Raw genomic sequence first — 17,310 nt, 5'->3', positions numbered from 1 at the left:
ATTAAGTGGGTATCAATAATCATATAATTTATCAATAATTTATCATTGTCATTAAAAAGTAATAGTTTATTGTTTCCATGCGTTCATTTTAAATTGTAGAAGAATTAGCTATTAGTATTCGCAGCATAAATAAATAAAATATTAAGCATATGCACAATCGTGCTTGTATCATACATTTGTTTCGCGACCTAAATTACTTTCATCCTAATGAATATTTAATTCAGCTCAAGATTAAGTTCGAACCTTATTTAATAATTTGTCTCGCTTTTCATAAAAGGAAATAAAATTATTTTATTTGTAAGATGCCAATATATAGGAGATATATATATATATATATAAATAAGAAACCTTTAAGGAAAGAGATTTCTTTTTTTTATAAATGGGGATTAGTTGTAAGTTCAACACCACATCAAATTTTAATGATCCAAATTGTTTATTTTTCAAGTTGCACCTCATAAATCATTCTTGCAAAATATTAGTCAAATTAAAAAATTTTAAGACATCTAATTGAGTTTAAATAAATTAACGAATATTTTGTTATATAAAAAACAATGAAATTTTATCTTGATAATTAAATAGACAAATGAATGGTTTTGAATTGAATTGAATTTTTGTAAGGATGATCTATGAATCAAGATATACAAAATAGACTGTTTCCATCATTAAAATTCGATGTGAAGTGGACCTCAACCTATCCCTATTTTAAAAAAAATATATAGAATTCCTTTTGCATAAAGGGCCTCTATATATATATTTAGGAAAGCATAAAAGGCTTTTTAAAAAGCAAATAAAAAGATCCGAAATTTAGAATAACTTCACCAAAATTATGTAAAGTTGGGAATATATTCACTAATTAGGATGTGACCTGATTTACAAAGTAATGTAGACACACTATGAATTGTCATCCATGTATTGCATGGATTGTAAACAAATACAATGTTAATCTCTCTTTTTTTTTCTTTTTTTTTTTTTCACTTTAGTGGGATACTATTTTTTTAATTAACTGAATATCTTTTATTTTTTTTTTAATTTAGGTATGGATTTGAAGTGAACATCTAATCCTATGTTGAGTAGTTTATTAGGGGAACACTAAATCCTTTTATGTGTTTAATTTGGAACTTTAAGATGGAGATTTTAGATCTTATCCTTTTGAAATTGAACGTTAGTTTTGAGTACCTTGTCTAACACATTGATTTGTTTTTTATAATTTGAGACGTGAAATGAAACCAAATCTTGTGAAATGAAATATTTTAATTTGATGAGGATTTTGCATAAATACCGCCTGAACTTAGAAACATACGCACCAATTCCATTTGATCTTTCAATTTTTAATTTTTAACACCTGGATTCTCTTAATTGTTGGAATCCACCACCTACTTTACTTTTCATCCATTTTGCTGTTAAAACACATCAAGCGCCTCTAATGTGGAGGGATATTTTTGTCAATTCACTTTCTAGGGCTCGCCGGAATCAATTTGTATGAAGGCAAATTTTTTTTTTTTTTTGTAGCAGTGTTGAAGAGAAATGGAGAAGTTGATTTTGGTAAGGGTTGTTGAAGAATTGAAGTGAAACTTATACAAAAATCAAGTTGGAGTTTTCAAATTTTTTTGTAGGTTAGTAGGTGGGTGTGTGGTTCATCATTATTTATTCAAACATTAATTTTTCAAACTCTTATGGAGGGAATTGCCGAATTGTTTTCAACGTCATATTGACTCAGGTACCGTAGTATTATTTTGGAGTTAATTTGATTCTAGCTAGCCTCATGAAGTTAATTGACGAAAATATCCCTACGGGTGACATGTTTTAACAACAAAATAATGGTAAATAACGTAGGTGGTAGATTCTAATAGTTAAAAAAGCTCAGGTGGTAAAAAAAACAAAAATTAAAAGTTCATGCGGGTATGTTTACAAGTTCATGTGGTACTCGCGCAACTCTAATTTGATCAATTCTAGTCCTTTCATTTACATGGGATCACATCCAATATGTAAAAAAAAAAAAACAAAAGTTTATTTCTATAGCGTAACAAGAGCTCGTAAAAATAATATTTGAAATTATAGGTTCAAAGTCATACGCGGAATTATACAAAGATATTCAAAGTCATCTAAAGTATACAAAAGTATCAGGAAACTCACATTTAGGTTGTAATATATAACTACAGTCTACAAACAAAGCAACGTAATTACAATTCTCTTTTTTTTATTAATACAAAATAATCTTTCCTAAAAATGGGGAAACGATAAAAAAAAAAAAAAAAAAAACAAAGCAACGTAATTACAATTCTCTTTTTTTTATTAATACAAAATAATCTTTCCTAAAAATGGGGAAATGATAAAAAAAAAAACAAAAAACAAAAAACAAAAAACAAAAAACAAAAAACAAAAAACAAAATCAAAAGAAAAAACTTTAAAAAGCTATGTGGCTGCTGGGATTCGAGCCCAGGTCTCCACGGCCACAACGTGGAATTCTTACCACTAAACTACAGCCACTTTGTTGCTCAAAGTTGTGAAATTTTAACATAAGTATGAAAAATTAGGTCGATCAGATGGCAAAATACACGCGTTGTGGTATAGGAACTACATTAGCCGAAAACTAGTCTGTTCTCAATGTGTTGTGGGACATAGCATTATAGCTAGACCTGATATTATGATTACAATCTACTTCGGTTTTCTATTTCTTCTCCTAATAATTAGTAAATTCGCATATAACACGCGTATTGTGAACATACGCACATATGTTTCACGTACTATACCCGTTGCATATTTTACTAACAATGCAATATACAACACTGATGAAATACAACTTCTCAAATCTTTCTGGATCTTCCCTTGGGAGAACAAAGATACGTTGATCACATGAAGAAACCGAAACAACCACCAAAAAATCATATAATTAAAAACCATCATCATCCCTAATCGACACAGTAAACATATTATTCTTACAATCCTAATTAAGCTTGGGTCACACAGGAAGAGAAAGAAAATACTCCAGAGTATCCAAGACTTTCTTCTTCTTTTTTGTTCTTCCAGTTCTCCTCTCGAACGAAATGTTGCTTGCGCAGTTGCATTATACATTTTCGAGCCATGTATTCAGAACATGTATAAGAAATATAAAACGAAACATTCTTGTTCCTTTAGTTAGTCTATGATTAATCCTCTCTATGGAGACGTAGGCCTCCAAGAATCTTCAGTCTCCAATGAGACTTCTTGAGTGCGGTATGCATGCTGTGTGGTCTAGACTCTAGAGTATATTTAGATCAATTTCACTGCATCGAAGGCCTGTTCGGAGGTTGCAGCTTGACAATCGTAAAACCAAAGCTGCCCATCGGTCAAAGTTAGAGGCAAGTACCTAGTCCGACATACTGTGGTGACCGTTAACCCAAACACTATCAAGGGATCCCCTTCACAGGACTCGAAGCTCCATTCTGAATTTGTTGGGAAGGTGAAGGATCCGTTCTCAAGAAGCTTTTCGCATATAGGGAACCAAAGACAATAGCCTGGTCATTGTAACAAAAGTGGCGTTATTTGGCTTGGGGAAACAGAAAACAAAGCAAAAAATTACCAGGTTGAGGTTGAGGCTTACGGCTCCCATCCACTGTTCCCAGCTAAGGGGGTGCGAAAACCACAAGCATGACAACATAATGCTGGCCAGCTTCAATACCAAAGAGAAAGAGACACCATTAATTAGAAGCACTAATAACTGAGAAGTGGAAATGCTTACAAGGATTATTTTGGAGAGTTCGGATTACCTGTCTTGTGGTCATTATTGTGGCAAACGTGAGAGCACCAAAAGTGCGAATTGTGTAAGAAATAAAAAACTGGCTCGCTGTTGCTACCTGCAACACAAACCACTTGTAAAACAGGAAGGAAAAGAAACGGGAAACAAAACACAGGGGAGAAGACGAAATAAGAAAAAGAAAAATTTGGCACAATGGGAAAGAAAATCTTAGACAATGGACACAAGCATTAGAAAAATTAGAAGCATCTGCTAAAATAAATACAAAGTAATGAAATGGACAACGTTAACAGATCCCATAATTGGAAGGAAATATCTCTTACAGTGGAAAGCAATGCAATGTCGAAAAAACAACCATTGTGACTAGCAACAAAATGAATTGCTGGCAGAAGTTGCCCTTGTAGTAGAAGACCTGAAAGTTCGGCAGAATCAATAACTCATCCCTAAAAGGCAAGATAATGCTAATTGTGGATAGAAACAACCATTGTAAGTACAGCATTGTAGTAACACTCACAACCTTCAAGCAGGCACACAAACACATGCTTGGATCACTTTGAAGTTAGATTAGAGACAAGATAATGATACGAAATCCACAACATAAATTGCGACAACATATAAACACCGAATCCTGTTAAGGAGTATGAAAACATACACAACCACACCACGAAATATCCCTGTGTGTGATTAACATAACTACTTATGGAGCAACAAGACTAGAATAAGAATCTTACCTGTCATGCTGAGAACACAAGAACAGAATGTGGTGTAAAATATTTGATTGTGTATCTCCATATCATATCCCTTAAATAGCTTATCTTGGAACGTGCTTGTAAAGCCGTCAAACCTATTAGACAGAGGAACGAGCGTCTAAATGTATAAAATTTCGGTTCCAAGTATCTCATTGCTTTTTTTTTTATTGGTCAAGTTCTCCGTAAAGAGGAAAATAGACAAACACAAAATCACCCACACTCAGTGCACTCATAATCAATTACAAGGGAGAAAACTTTAAACTACTTGTTTTTGTACGTTTTGCTTCCGTAAGGTAGCATTTATATCATTGTAAGCAATTAGCTTAATGGAGCTGCGTTGGTATCATAAATTATTGTTATCCTAGCAACTAAGCATCAAGAATTGGAGATAAAGTTCGATGGCACACTTTATCATAGTAAAAATTTTGGGTGTATTAATATCTTTGAATTGGTAGAAGTGTAATTAGTATGTTCATCTCAGCAGCTAGCAACAAGTTCTTTTTAGATAAATCATAACCAGTCAATATAATAAACAGAGGGTTCAATATAATACCCAAGATAACCAATCATAAGAGAAATGCCCCAAATGGTATTTTCTCTTCCTCTTCCGTATATATCAGATGGACCAATGTCAGCAGATCCTGCCTACATTCAAAACACAAACAATTAGTTCTATTTTGAATCAAAGAACTACATTTTGCTCATCAGAATCTGTCAAGATTTCAGAGTTGGATTCGTGAACATATAAGGAATTTTCTCTAATAATTTATACCATTTCAAAACAAGCAAAAAAATATTCATATATTCCATTCCTAAAAAATAGAACCTTATAGATATTAGGCCCACCGTATTTATTGTCAAATGCCCTCACAGAGTGAGCGTGTACATAAGTACTCAAGCGTGGAAAGTCAAGGGTGCATGGTACTGTCACCATACTAAGATATGAATGAAGCTCGCATGCAAGCTACAATCACCCCATTGATTGTAATAAACAACCACAACTGGAACGAATCTTTGGCTTTGAAACTGAGAGATGGTAATTCTGGTAGCTCTATGCCCAAATATGAAACTAAATGGGAAACACTTGAATTAATAGCTATTCCATTTAGACAATAATATCACTGAGCACCGTACAGAAGCCATTGTTCAAAACACTTGGAAGGCAAAAGTGTACTTATATGTATTCTCATTTTGCAGGAGATTCTAAGAGTAGCATGCTGACACTTGTTAAAAGTTCCCAATGTACCATCATCCAGGAAGGTGTTTCTAGCTCTAGTTTCGGATGAGCTTCTCTCAATTATGTCTGATAATAGAATAGGGCGGCTTGCTCTGACCAAGACTCCACTTTTTGCTCCGCCCTTGGAGCGTATGAATTTCCTGGAATGTATATAGACCAAAAGAGGGAATGCAGGGATAGAAATAGGAATTATAGTACCATTGGAAGAAGGTGTGCATGCCAGACAGGGAAAGCTAAATCAGAGACTACGGTCACTTATGAGTATTACAAAGTGGTAGCATGCTAACAATTAATACCACTTTTCAAATAAAATCACACCTCAGTGGAGAATTTTAAGGAATTCGACAGGGAATCAGAGCCAAGGACCATACCGGATATAGAATGAATATTGAACAGCCCACTGTCACTAGAAATGCCAGAAAATAGTGCGGTACACTATATTTCTTTTGCATAATGATAGTGCCCCAAACCTGCATACAAAATAACCGTGTGAATTGGCAAACCAACCTCATGAAAAAGATACTGAAGTAACTAACAATATTCTCAATTAGCCTCTTCACTTATAGGCCTCACCTCAAACCCAACTTTCACACTCTCAAACATTTGGAACTCACTAATCAATCAAGCATGTACATCAACTCTTGCCCTTGCATTGACATCAAAGGTTTAGTGCCTATTTTGTTCGCCCTAAACAGCTAACTATATAGTTCAATATGGACCTTCCCATCTACTGGGTTTAATTTTTTGCATCAGCTGTTCATTTTGTATCATTTTTAACATGAAATACCACATTTGCAGATACACTAATATTACGCATAATCCCCTACCAAAAAAATATTAGCCATATATTGGGTCAACCTTTTTCTTTTGGGGCATATTCGAATCAACACCATGGTTGATGACTTCTTACAGGCACCTAGAATGCTACAGACGTACAGTTAACATATGAACCAATCTTCCACAGCTCCACCTGCCACATCCTTCCTCATAAAACTAAAGCTTGGATCTTAATTACTCCAAAATTATAGTATGTAGGACATTCTAAGCTATATAAAGCATTTTGGTTTCTTGTCCGTTTCCTTCAACTAGCTGGTTATAATTCAAAAGTGATGGCTATTGAGAAAAACTCATTACTCGTGCAAGTGTAGCCATTTTTTTGAAACTCCGATTCGAACAAAATGTTACTCCTCTTGACAATTAAACATAAAAAAGATTAACCAACAGATAAAACTACTCACAAATAGTACAATGAAGCACCATAACTGATCGAACTGTATTTTCTTACCATCACAGGTATCATCTTGGCGCATTTCGCAAGCGTTTGAACCGGAAAGCTGACGTATTTGAGAGCCTGCGGTCACCAAAATGTACGAAATCAATAACAAAACCAACAAAAATTACACATTCTGCAAAAATTAAAGGCCGCAGCTCTCACCTCGTACTGACATGTAGTGGTTAGTATGTTTGAAATCGATACGAGGCCGTACTTGTAAACCGGAGCCACAGGATCCAGTGCCTTCTTTCTGGCCCACAAAACTCCGGCGGAGACGGCCGACGTCGTGATGCGGTTGCAGAAGACGAGGAAAAGCGAGTACTTGAAAAACGCCTTGTCGTCGCCGTAAGGCACTCTCATGATCTTCTCCTGCAAGAAATCGAAGCATAAGATTCAACATTTCCGCCGCGAAAACGGAGATCGATTCGAAGAATTGGAGAAATGCGAGGGAATTAGGGACCTGGAGAACGCCGTAGGTGACGAGCGTGGTCATGATTCCGGCCACCGCGAAAACCCCTTTCCACAGCTTGCTCGGCTGCGGAGCGCCCGGCAACGACGTTGTTTCGGCCATAGCACGATCGCGAAGAGTGTAGCCAATGGAGCTCGCCCGGGAACTTGTGACAATACGGTGCCGTTAGGTCGCCGGATAAATGGTGCGGGGCCCGAGGATAGGGGATCAAATAGAGCAGGAAGAGAGCTAAGGGACACGTGGCGGAATTAGCAGTGGCAGCGAGCAGCGAGCAGCGTAACGGAATCGTCGGCGGTGACTTCTCTCTGTTATGTGTGCTGTCTGGAAAACTGTTGCTGCCCAGGCTTTTGAAAAGTGTGGACACGTCAGCAGCCTCGTCCCTCGCTGAGGTCCAAAAGGCTGGATGCCTTTCCAACTTAGACTTTTTTTTTAGAAAAACTGGAAATAGGTTTTTTTTAGGGGGAGATTTAATGAAACATTTTCGGTAATGTTTATTTATAATAAAAATGATATTTTTAGTTAAAAAAGGGTGTGATATCACACATTTCTTTTTATTTCTCATATATTTTTTTAATTTTCTACCGTCATATCGGATAAATTAAAGAAAATCAACAAACAGAAATTAACAAATGACATGTAAGAAGTAAAAAGGGTATGTGAGAAATCAACAGACAGAAATCCACACACCCGTAAAAAAATCACATCTAATACTATTTATTTACAATACATTTTTATCATTTTGATTAAAAACTGAAAGTTTTTAAATTGTTTTCATTTAATATATATACTTTTTTCTTAGTAAGCAAGGAAAAATCTGAAAATATTACAGTGCAAGATCAACAGTTTATTTGGTCAGAAAAATAATTTTAAAGATGATTTATTAACGCGATGTAATAATACGTGAACTTATCTGTAACTGTAAGGGGTTTGTGACATGACAATTATCATCATCGTAAACTGGTGCAGGATTGTCGGAAGCTGTTTGATGTAAATTGGAATGGTTGACTCCGTCATGTTTTTTGTGAAATTCATTTTAGTTTCTCTTTATTGGGCATTTAGCCCGTTGTTACCCAATTTTTTTTTTTATAGCTTTTCATCTTCTTATTGTTTTCAATTTAATTTATGAATTTCATATGCCACATCTTATTTTGTTTTTTTTAAGGAATATTAGAATCTCCTACATTTTTTTAATACTGAAATTTGATTAGAACGCCTAAACATTGGTTCTATACTGAAATTTGATTATAACGCCTAAACAATAGTCATGTCAGCATTTTTATATTTATTTAGATTACATGTAATTATTGTTAGGGATAACAATTCTAACCGTTAAACCCGATAATCGTAGATAACCATCCGAATAGATTGGATTTGGATATGAAAATTCGAGTATGATATGGATATGGGGAAAAACCCTAAACTTTATTTGGTTATGGTTTTGGATATGGTTATAGGGGTCCCTAATTCGTCCCCAAATATTATATATATATATATATATGATATATAATATAATTTTATTTAATTTACCGAACCCTCCCTATATTAATTCATTATGCATGCATCAAACCCTATTCTATCTTTATTATGCACCAAACATCATGCATGGGCATAACAACAACCTCATCAGTTCAATACTCTTATTGTTATACTCAACCAAATTAAGTCATTGAATCATTTTATATATCAATTATCAAATGTTACAAGTTTATCAAATTCATCTCTCTTCAAGAGTTTCACTATCAAGAAATTGGTGCATGTTATCATGAACAACTTCAAATATATTGTTATGTTTTTTGTAATTGGATGTTGCTATTTAATGACGGAATTAGTATCTACTAAAATTTATAATGTGTCAATTGGATGAATATAATTTTTTTTTGTTTTTTGACGAAGATGGATATAACCAATAACCGATTGAAAATCCATTACCCGGTGGATATGGTTATGGATAATCCCCGATGGTTAATTTACGGTTATGGATATGGTTAATTTTCATGATTATGGGGATGGATGTAGCATTTCCATCCCCAAACCGAACCGTTGCCATCCCTAATTATTGTGTTTTTTTAATTTAAAATGTTAATTATTAAATTCCATATATATCTTTTTAGGTTGATATATTTTTGTATGTGGCCTTTTTTTTAGGAAGTTAGTTTCTTCTCCCATGTTTAAGCCGTATGGTTTTAGTTTCTTCTCCCATGTTTAAGCCGTATGGTTTCTTCTCCCACGTTAGAATTCTGTGATCCTCAATTTTGAATTTTGAATGGACTTATCCATTTCAATTAGTGGTTGTTTTCACGATTTTATATTGATATCATGTGAGATAATTACATTTATTCTCTACTTTCGGAGGCTTAAAGCTGGTACGTTCAGATAATATATTTAAACGTACCGAATACGTACCAAGAAGATATATAAAGTAACGTACCAAATATGTATTTTTAAATAAATATAAACGTACCAAAATAATATATAAATGTACCAAATACATACAAAAAAGAAATATGAACGTACCAAATACGTACCAAGAAGATATATAAAGTAACGTACCAAATATGTACCAAGGAGAAATATATGTTTAATCAAGAGAAAATATATGTACCAAATATGTTTTTTTTTAAATAAATATAAACGCACCAAATACATACAAGAAAGAAAACAAACATACCAAATATGTACCAAGAAGATATATTAAGTAATGTATCAAATATGTATCAAGAAGAAATCTACGTTTCATGTGTAATTTGAAAGACTTTTTTATTAAAATTGAATACTACAATATTTATCTACAAGTTTTTAGGAGTTTTGAGATATTATCTAAGAAAATTAAAAGGTATATTAAATATAATAGCAAGTCGCATTCATGGGTATTTTGAAAGACTTTTTATTGGAATTAAATTCTACAAGATTTTATAAGTTTTGATGTATTATCTAGGAATTAAAAGGTATATATATATACTGGCAAGTTGGGTAATTTAAATTATAAAAAAAAATTACTTCTAATCCATGTGGCACCTAAATTGACACACCCCGATATTTTTAGAAAAATTTTCTGAAGCCTCACGCGCCCACACGTGCCTGGTGCATAGACGGAATCCCTAACGAATTTTTGGATCGGGGTGATGTCATAAATTGTAGGAAAATGTTTAATCAAAACTCTAAAATGCATAAATGTTTAGTCTTAAAATTTTAAAACCTAGGCATGTGTATCAAAACTTGACATTCATTTTGTTGATTAAAAATGTGTGTTCGTGATATTTGAACTTAGCACTTAGTTCAACAAAATAAGTCACATAGTACTACAGTCTAGTGGTATTCCTCTTCGCTTAGAAGTGAAAAGTCTTAAGTTCGAATCTCGTGAATGGCAAATTCGGTAAATTAAACCGCCCATTGTGCGGCTTAACATAAAAATATCGATGTCCTAAAAAAATAAAATTTCAACAAAATAAAGATAAAATTCCGCTTAAATCAAATAGTCATATTCGTTATACAAAATTTATTAATTAAGTTTTCTAGTAGTTTATCCTAACTTTCGTTGCTTATTCTCTTATTTTTATCCTCTGAAACTAAACTAAACTATAATTATTTTTCTAGATCAAGATTATAATTTGTTTTAAGGCAAATCCAACTGACACCATACCTTCTTTTTTTCTTTCTATTTTGTCGTCGACAAAGTAACCAAAAAGCCCTACACATGTACATAAATAATGTGGCTCACAATTCCGTACAAAATTAGTCAAGTTTTGGATAACTCCTCCGGTTGCAAAAGTTTGCAAAACACATCCACAACTAGAGGTCGTCTTTTTTCCCTTCATGCAGTAGACGTAAATACGCAGCTTCTGCTTTTGCCAAAAGAAGAACAATTACAGAAGAGAAGAAGTTGAAGTCTCCTGCTCATGGACTCTGCTCGAGCTCCTCACCCCCTCTTCCCTTATATCCTCTCTAGCTCAAGGTACGCTTTCTCCGTCTCTCTTTTTTTATTATTCAACAACTGTCGTCCATAAGATCCTCGTTCTCGTTGTTTTTGAGACATCGATCAGTGATGTTTATTTATTTATATTAATTAATTACTACCGCTTATGAGATACGAATTTTGAGTTTTGTCCGACAAAGTGGAGACTGGATGTCACCAGACCAACACTCTCCCGTTGTTTTTGTTAACGTGGGTGATTATGTCGCAGCTTGCATCGATCTCTTGCAGTTCGTCAATGTCTGTTCAGGCAGAGTTGGTTAAATCCGACTTGTTGGGCTATTGGGGTGTCTGAAAGTAGTGTAGGAGCAGCTGGGAATAACCTCTTTGGTGATGCTAATTATTTGAAGGGGAGTGAAAATGGTTCTCTGTTGGGTGGGTTAGATGAGTCAGCTTCGGCAGGACCATTTGGGACGTTGGATGCGGAGATCACACCGGAGACCGTTGATTTCTTTGTTAGTGATGCTGAGGGTGACCCTGATTGCCCATCTGACGGCTACTCTTCCATAGAGCAGGCGCTTAACACATTACGCCAAGGAAAGGTTTGGACTAACTAATCTTGGCTTGTTTGGAATTGTTATTAAACTCACTGAAAACACTTTTGTTGATAATGTTTTTGAAACCTTAGTAAAAACGCAAGTGAATTTTGGAAAAACACTTAAAATGCTTCCTAAAAGATGTACATAACTATGCTTCTTCTAGAAAGTACCTCAAGTGCTTTTGGAATCCAAATTTTTTTCCCCTAAAAGCGCTTCAGTAATTTTAAAAACAATTCCAACGAGCGTTAATTTATATATACTAGTAACTAATACTTGTGCTACTGATGCACCTCTTAACAATGGTGCATTTTATGTGAACTGCCACTGATTTGTCTCTTCTTTTTCTCTTTTACGTTTAGTTTGTGATTGTTGTAGATGATGAAAATGGGGGAGTTGAAGGAAACCTAGTCATGGCCGCGTTGTTTGCGAACCCGAAAAACGTAGCGTTCATGATCAAGCAGGGGTCTGGGATTGTCTCAGTAGGCATGATGGAGGAGGATCTTGAAAGATTGGAGCTTCCTCTCATGTCACCAGAGACTGAAGATGAAGACTCTTCTGCTCCCACATTCACAATTACAGTGGTAATAATGCTTTAGCATTGCCCCAGAATACTCCTTAGATCTATGTTACTAGGGTTTTGGGCCATGAAGGAGTTTCGGATGGCATTATTTTTGTGTGACAGTCATACTGTCACATGATGTTACTAATTTACGTGTTATAATATGAATGAGATATGTCATAAACATCGAATATCGTATTAGTAAATAAATTTATATGTTATAGCATAAATGGGTGGATTCGTTTTGAAGGGCTTACTTTGTGAATGTCGTTCTTTTTTCTTGGTTTTAAAGGATGCAAAAGTTGGAACATCAACCGGAGTCTCAGCTGCAGACAGGGCAAAAACTGTGGCTGCTCTATCATCTAATGATTCTAAACCGAAGGACTTCAGAAGGCCTGGCCATGTGTTTCCCCTCAAGTACCGAAACGGCGGGGTTCTTAGGAGAGCCGGTCACACTGAGGCTTCAGTTGATCTCGTTGTTCTGGCCGGCTTAAGGCCGGTGTCTGTTCTTTCAGCAGTAGTTGATGCCAATGACGGCTCTATGGCCTCTTTATCCAATTTGAGGACATTGTCGTTGGAGCATTCCATTCCAATTGTCTCCATTACTGATTTGATCAGGTAATAATAATCTAATTCAATCGTAACTTTCAGAATTTTGTAGCTCAAGCAGTTAAGAGCGTTTACATTTGAGCGAGATTGAATGTTTGGATCTCTCATCCCACCGCATCGCTTGTATCAATAGAAAAAAAAGGGAGCCTCAACAACAAATGTTACTTATGCTAACAGGTACAGGAGAAAGAGGGAAAAATTAGTTGAAAGAAAAGCCGTTTCGCGTCTACCTACGAAATGGGGTCTATTTCAAGCCTATTGCTATCGCTCGAAGCTAGACGGAACAGAACATGTTGCAGTTGTAAAGGTATAAATTAACCTAACCCTTCTTATTTTCCTGTACAAAAACGAGAAGATGGTTCATTTGGCATGTTACAGCAAACTGCAACATTATTTGTACCGAACTTTGCTGCTAAAGCTAATGGACATCAACAGGGAAGCATTGGAAATGGACAAGATGTGCTAGTAAGAGTGCATTCGGAGTGTTTGACAGGAGATATTTTCGGATCAGCGCGGTGTGACTGTGGAAACCAGTTGGATTTGGCAATGCAGCTAATCGAACAAGCCGGTCGAGGAGTCGTTGTGTACCTCAGAGGTCATGAAGGAAGAGGCATTGGTCTAGGTCACAAACTTCAAGCCTATAATCTGCAGGATCAAGGCCATGACACCGTCCAGGCCAACATAGAACTCGGACTATCTGTTGATTCTCGTGAATATGGGATCGGTGCCCAGGTTAGTTTCACTTATATTGTCAGACTGTGAATTTCAACCGCACATATAAGAACATTTTTCGGAAATTGCAGACTGTGTGACTTACTATACGATTGTTTGAATAATTGTGAGCAGATATTGAGAGACATAGGTGTCCGAACGATGAGGCTAATGACGAACAACCCGGCAAAGTTCACCGGTCTAAAGGGATACGGGTTGGCCGTGATCGGGAGGGTTCCGGTTTTGACACCAATCACTGAGGAAAACAAGACCTACTTGGAAACAAAAAGAACAAAGATGGGACATGTTTACGGTTCTGATATTCAAGGACTTTCAGATGGATTGTTCATCAACCCTAATGTAAATGACCAAGGTCTGCCGGAATCAGGAAATAGTGAAGGTTCAAATTATACGTAGCCTTCACACATGTACAGATATTTAAGGATTTATTTTTTGTACCACAGAGAGTAATTCATTGATTTTGTTATTGATTCCACAATCATTTTCTATACACTTATGGGGATTATTATAACGGAACTAGCCCTTCGTTTAGTAGTATTTTTGTCTGAAATGTCGAATAAGAATATATGTCAATATTAAATAATATTAATATTAACCATAATAACTAATGAACTTATAGTGATGAACATACATCTTGAAATTTGATTCATATGGCTACTTACAAAAGTGTCATTGATAAGGTGCATAACAAATTGGCCTTGTGGAACAATAGACTGCTTACTTTGAGTTGTAAACTAAAGAATGTTTAGAACTGATTTTGAAATAATTAAACGTGTTTTATGAAACGTCTCTGCCTTCATTTGATAGAAAAAGTTAAAAGTAATTTTGGGTCGCAAAATGATTTTTTTTAGAGAAGTACTTACCTATAGGAAGCACTTAAATTTTAATCAAATTGAACATTTTACTTAACAAAAATACTTTTATCAAAAGTGCTTTTTAGAAAAGCTATAAACGTCCCGTGAGAAAGCCCATATGCTGATGCGGGTGAATAAAATAATTTACATGGGTAGTTATGTAATTTCCTTTACTATATATAATCCCTTCCTCCATTCCAAACCCTACTGGTTCAGCTTCCCGCCCGCAGATTGGCAGGTCTCTCTCTCTCTCTCTCTCTCTCTCTCTCTCTCTCTCTCTCTGCACATACGCGCTTTTGAAAACTGAGAAAGTATTGAAATTTACGTGCTGCTGTTTTTGTGTGTCCTTTTACAATTTCCAGGTGGTGATTTGGGAATACAACCAGGGCTTCTTCGTCGGCATCAATGGCTCCAGCTAAAGGTCCTGCCCCTTTATTCTCATTTTCATTTTCAATTTTCCTATGGTACTGTTTGGTTACTGAGAAAATGGAGGAAAATCGAGTTATTGTCTCGAAATCTCGATATATTTTATTTCTCTTGTCATGATTTCTTAGTATTAGTTAGTGAAAAATGAACTCAATTTACCAAATTGTCGTCGCCGGAGGATCTTTTGGGTTCTTGTGTGTCTAAAACCCTAATGCTGAATGCTGCATTTTCTGAGAAACAGTGGATTAGGATTATTCTATGTTTTTGTGCACCCTAATTTCTTAGTTTAACCTTTTATCATTGTGTATGGTTGGCCTGTTATAAGAAAAACTTTATCGTGCTATTTAGTTATGTTAGTTTTAATGGTTGTATTGGACTCCATATGTTACTTCATCAACTGCACACGAATGTATCGGTGATTTAGTGCTTCGTCATCGTATTCAGTTTACGCCCACATGTTTCCCTTTTCTATTTACATCTCTGTCGTTAACTGCACTTGAATGTATCGGTGATTTAGTTCTTATGATACCTGTCACACTCGGATGCATGGGTCTCCCTTAGAATTCAAATGTTTAGTCAATTGAATAGCACGTTTGGAGTCTAGTTTCGTTTAAGTTTCATGTGCGGGTGTCGTCAGAGTCTAGGGGTATCAAGGGAATTGGAAGACAAAAGTTATAAACTCATAGTCAAGTGGATTTGAACATCTTAGAGTGTGGGTTATAATTATGACTTGTCTGCTAGCATTATTGGTTGAGGGTAGCAGAATTTTGGAGTATTTGGAAGAAATAAATTCTATCAATCTAGTTATAAGTCAATGCCTGTTAACGTTAGCTTGTACTTGCACATTTTCATCGCTTCTACCCGTAGTTATTGACAAGATGTAATTAGCCCTGCAATGGTTTGGGTTTTGTTTAATCAGTAACCATAGGTGATTCAAATTCATTTCCACTCTTACTTGCCATACTCATTGGCCTTTAGTATGTTATTTCCCGTAAGTTCCCTTTCGACTTTCCCCTCTCCAATGAGCTACGGGAAAATTTATATGGATAAAATTTTAAATAGCGTCTATCTGACCAGTGCATATCTTTTGCAGCTGATGTTTCAAAAAAGGCTGACCCAAAGTCACAAGCCGTGAAGGCTGCAAGGGCTTTGAAATCTGGACCTATTGTTAAGAAAGTTAAGAAGATCAGAACCTCAGTTACATTTCACCGCCCTAGGACATTGAAAAAGGAGAGGAACCCTAAGTACCCTCGTGTTAGTGCTACTCCGAGGAACAAGCTTGATCATTATCAGATATTGAAGTATCCTCTGACCACTGAGTCTGCAATGAAGAAGATTGAAGACAACAACACTTTGGTCTTCATTGTTGACATACGTGCTGACAAAAAGAAAATCAAGGATGCCGTGAAGAAGATGTACGACATTCAGACCAAGAAAGTGAATACCTTGATCAGGTTAGTAAATTGCAATTTCAGTAAAGATTACTGGCTTGTGTTACTTTCTGTGCATCTTCGTTGAATGATCTGATAATCTGAATATCTTTTTTGATCCAGGCCCGATGGTACCAAAAAGGCTTATGTTAGGCTGACCCCTGACTACGATGCTTTGGATGTGGCAAACAAAATCGGTATCATCTAATGTAGTAGTAAAGCTCCATTAAGAGGAAGAGAGTTTTGTGAGTTCGGACTTGGTTTTAGTTTTGAAGTTTTACAACTTTTGATACCCGATTACCTGTCTCTATCTTTTTGTGGTTTTAACTGCAGTTCTGACCTTGTAGGCGTGAAAGTTTAATAGATTTTGGAACATTATTTGATTGAGCAGTCATTTTCATATGCAATGACATTTTACATTTTAAGTAATGGTTAATGCCTAAATGTTTTATGAACTTATGATCCATCCGTTCTTTGTAACTGTGTTCATACAATGATGGTATGGTAGACGGCGTTGCATGGTGAGAATCACCACCGTCTGTAGTTGAAAGTCATGCAATTGTTGATCTACCGTCATGTTTGTAGGGAGGCGGCTAGGTGGGTAGTGAGGCAAAGGTTTCTGGGTTGCTTCAAACTCAAGTTTCATTTGCATCCGATAAAAGAAAGTTTGAAGTCCACTATATTAATGTTGATTGTTGTTTGAATGGGTGGTTCTCTCCGAAGTTTGATA

At 35.5% G+C, this 17,310-nt stretch overlaps 3 protein-coding genes and 1 non-coding gene across 4 annotated transcripts; 2 read left to right on the top strand and 2 right to left on the bottom strand.

Moving 5' to 3' along the window:
- Positions 1 to 2,415: 2,415 nt before the first annotated feature.
- Positions 2,416 to 2,487, bottom strand: TRNAH-GUG (transfer RNA histidin (anticodon GUG)). Its single transcript has one exon. It is a non-coding gene; the product is annotated as a tRNA-His (tRNA).
- A 371-nt stretch (positions 2,488 to 2,858) lies between these two features.
- On the bottom strand, positions 2,859 to 7,855 carry LOC137715669 (UDP-galactose/UDP-glucose transporter 5B-like). Its single transcript, XM_068455004.1, has 10 exons — positions 7,453 to 7,855; positions 7,155 to 7,361; positions 7,005 to 7,070; positions 6,091 to 6,189; positions 5,036 to 5,127; positions 4,465 to 4,577; positions 4,057 to 4,145; positions 3,747 to 3,833; positions 3,581 to 3,649; positions 2,859 to 3,494 (listed from the first exon to the last, which is right to left on the bottom strand). Exons 1-10 carry the CDS (start codon positions 7,561 to 7,563, stop codon positions 3,387 to 3,389), a joined length of 1,041 nt encoding a protein of 346 aa, XP_068311105.1. The 5' UTR covers positions 7,564 to 7,855; the 3' UTR covers positions 2,859 to 3,386.
- Positions 7,856 to 11,263: 3,408 nt separating this feature from the next.
- Positions 11,264 to 14,360, top strand: LOC137716489 (monofunctional riboflavin biosynthesis protein RIBA 3, chloroplastic). Its single transcript, XM_068455945.1, has 7 exons — positions 11,264 to 11,413; positions 11,643 to 11,973; positions 12,330 to 12,551; positions 12,822 to 13,147; positions 13,316 to 13,445; positions 13,574 to 13,870; positions 13,985 to 14,360. Exons 1-7 carry the CDS (start codon positions 11,358 to 11,360, stop codon positions 14,264 to 14,266), a joined length of 1,644 nt encoding a protein of 547 aa, XP_068312046.1. The 5' UTR covers positions 11,264 to 11,357; the 3' UTR covers positions 14,267 to 14,360.
- Positions 14,361 to 14,886: 526 nt separating this feature from the next.
- Positions 14,887 to 17,039, top strand: LOC137716281 (large ribosomal subunit protein uL23y). Its single transcript, XM_068455708.1, has 4 exons — positions 14,887 to 14,962; positions 15,087 to 15,145; positions 16,244 to 16,604; positions 16,704 to 17,039. The coding sequence occupies exons 2-4, from the start codon at positions 15,130 to 15,132 to the stop codon at positions 16,786 to 16,788; spliced, it is 462 nt and encodes a 153-aa protein (XP_068311809.1). The 5' UTR covers positions 14,887 to 14,962; positions 15,087 to 15,129; the 3' UTR covers positions 16,789 to 17,039.
- Positions 17,040 to 17,310: the final 271 nt, after the last annotated feature.

The sequence above is a fragment of the Pyrus communis genome, chromosome 14 (genome assembly GCF_963583255.1).
Source record: "Pyrus communis chromosome 14, drPyrComm1.1, whole genome shotgun sequence".
NCBI lineage: Eukaryota > Viridiplantae > Streptophyta > Magnoliopsida > Rosales > Rosaceae > Pyrus > Pyrus communis.
The sequence above is the reverse complement of the archived record's forward strand: the minus strand, read 5'-3'. Positions and strand labels throughout refer to the sequence as shown.

Bases quoted from the DNA above. Each gene is read 5' to 3' on its own strand.
- LOC137716489 (XM_068455945.1), top strand. From the start codon at position 11,358: ATGGACTCTGCTCGAGCTCCTCACCCCCTCTTCCCTTATATCCTCTCT. The intron at 11,974-12,329 runs GTTTGGACTAAC...TTTTACGTTTAG, and splicing joins ACACATTACGCCAAGGAAAG to TTTGTGATTGTTGTAGATGA. The intron at 12,552-12,821 runs GTAATAATGCTT...TTGGTTTTAAAG, and splicing joins CCACATTCACAATTACAGTG to GATGCAAAAGTTGGAACATC.
- LOC137715669 (XM_068455004.1), bottom strand. From the start codon at position 7,563: ATGGCCGAAACAACGTCGTTGCCGGGCGCTCCGCAGCCGAGCAAGCTG. The intron at 7,071-7,154 runs GTGAGAGCTGCG...TGGTGACCGCAG, and splicing joins CCACTACATGTCAGTACGAG to GCTCTCAAATACGTCAGCTT. The intron at 4,578-5,035 runs GTATTATATTGA...TCTGTCTAATAG, and splicing joins CTTATGATTGGTTATCTTGG to GTTTGACGGCTTTACAAGCA.
- LOC137716281 (XM_068455708.1), top strand. The intron at 16,605-16,703 runs GTTAGTAAATTG...TTTTTGATCCAG, and splicing joins AAAGTGAATACCTTGATCAG to GCCCGATGGTACCAAAAAGG.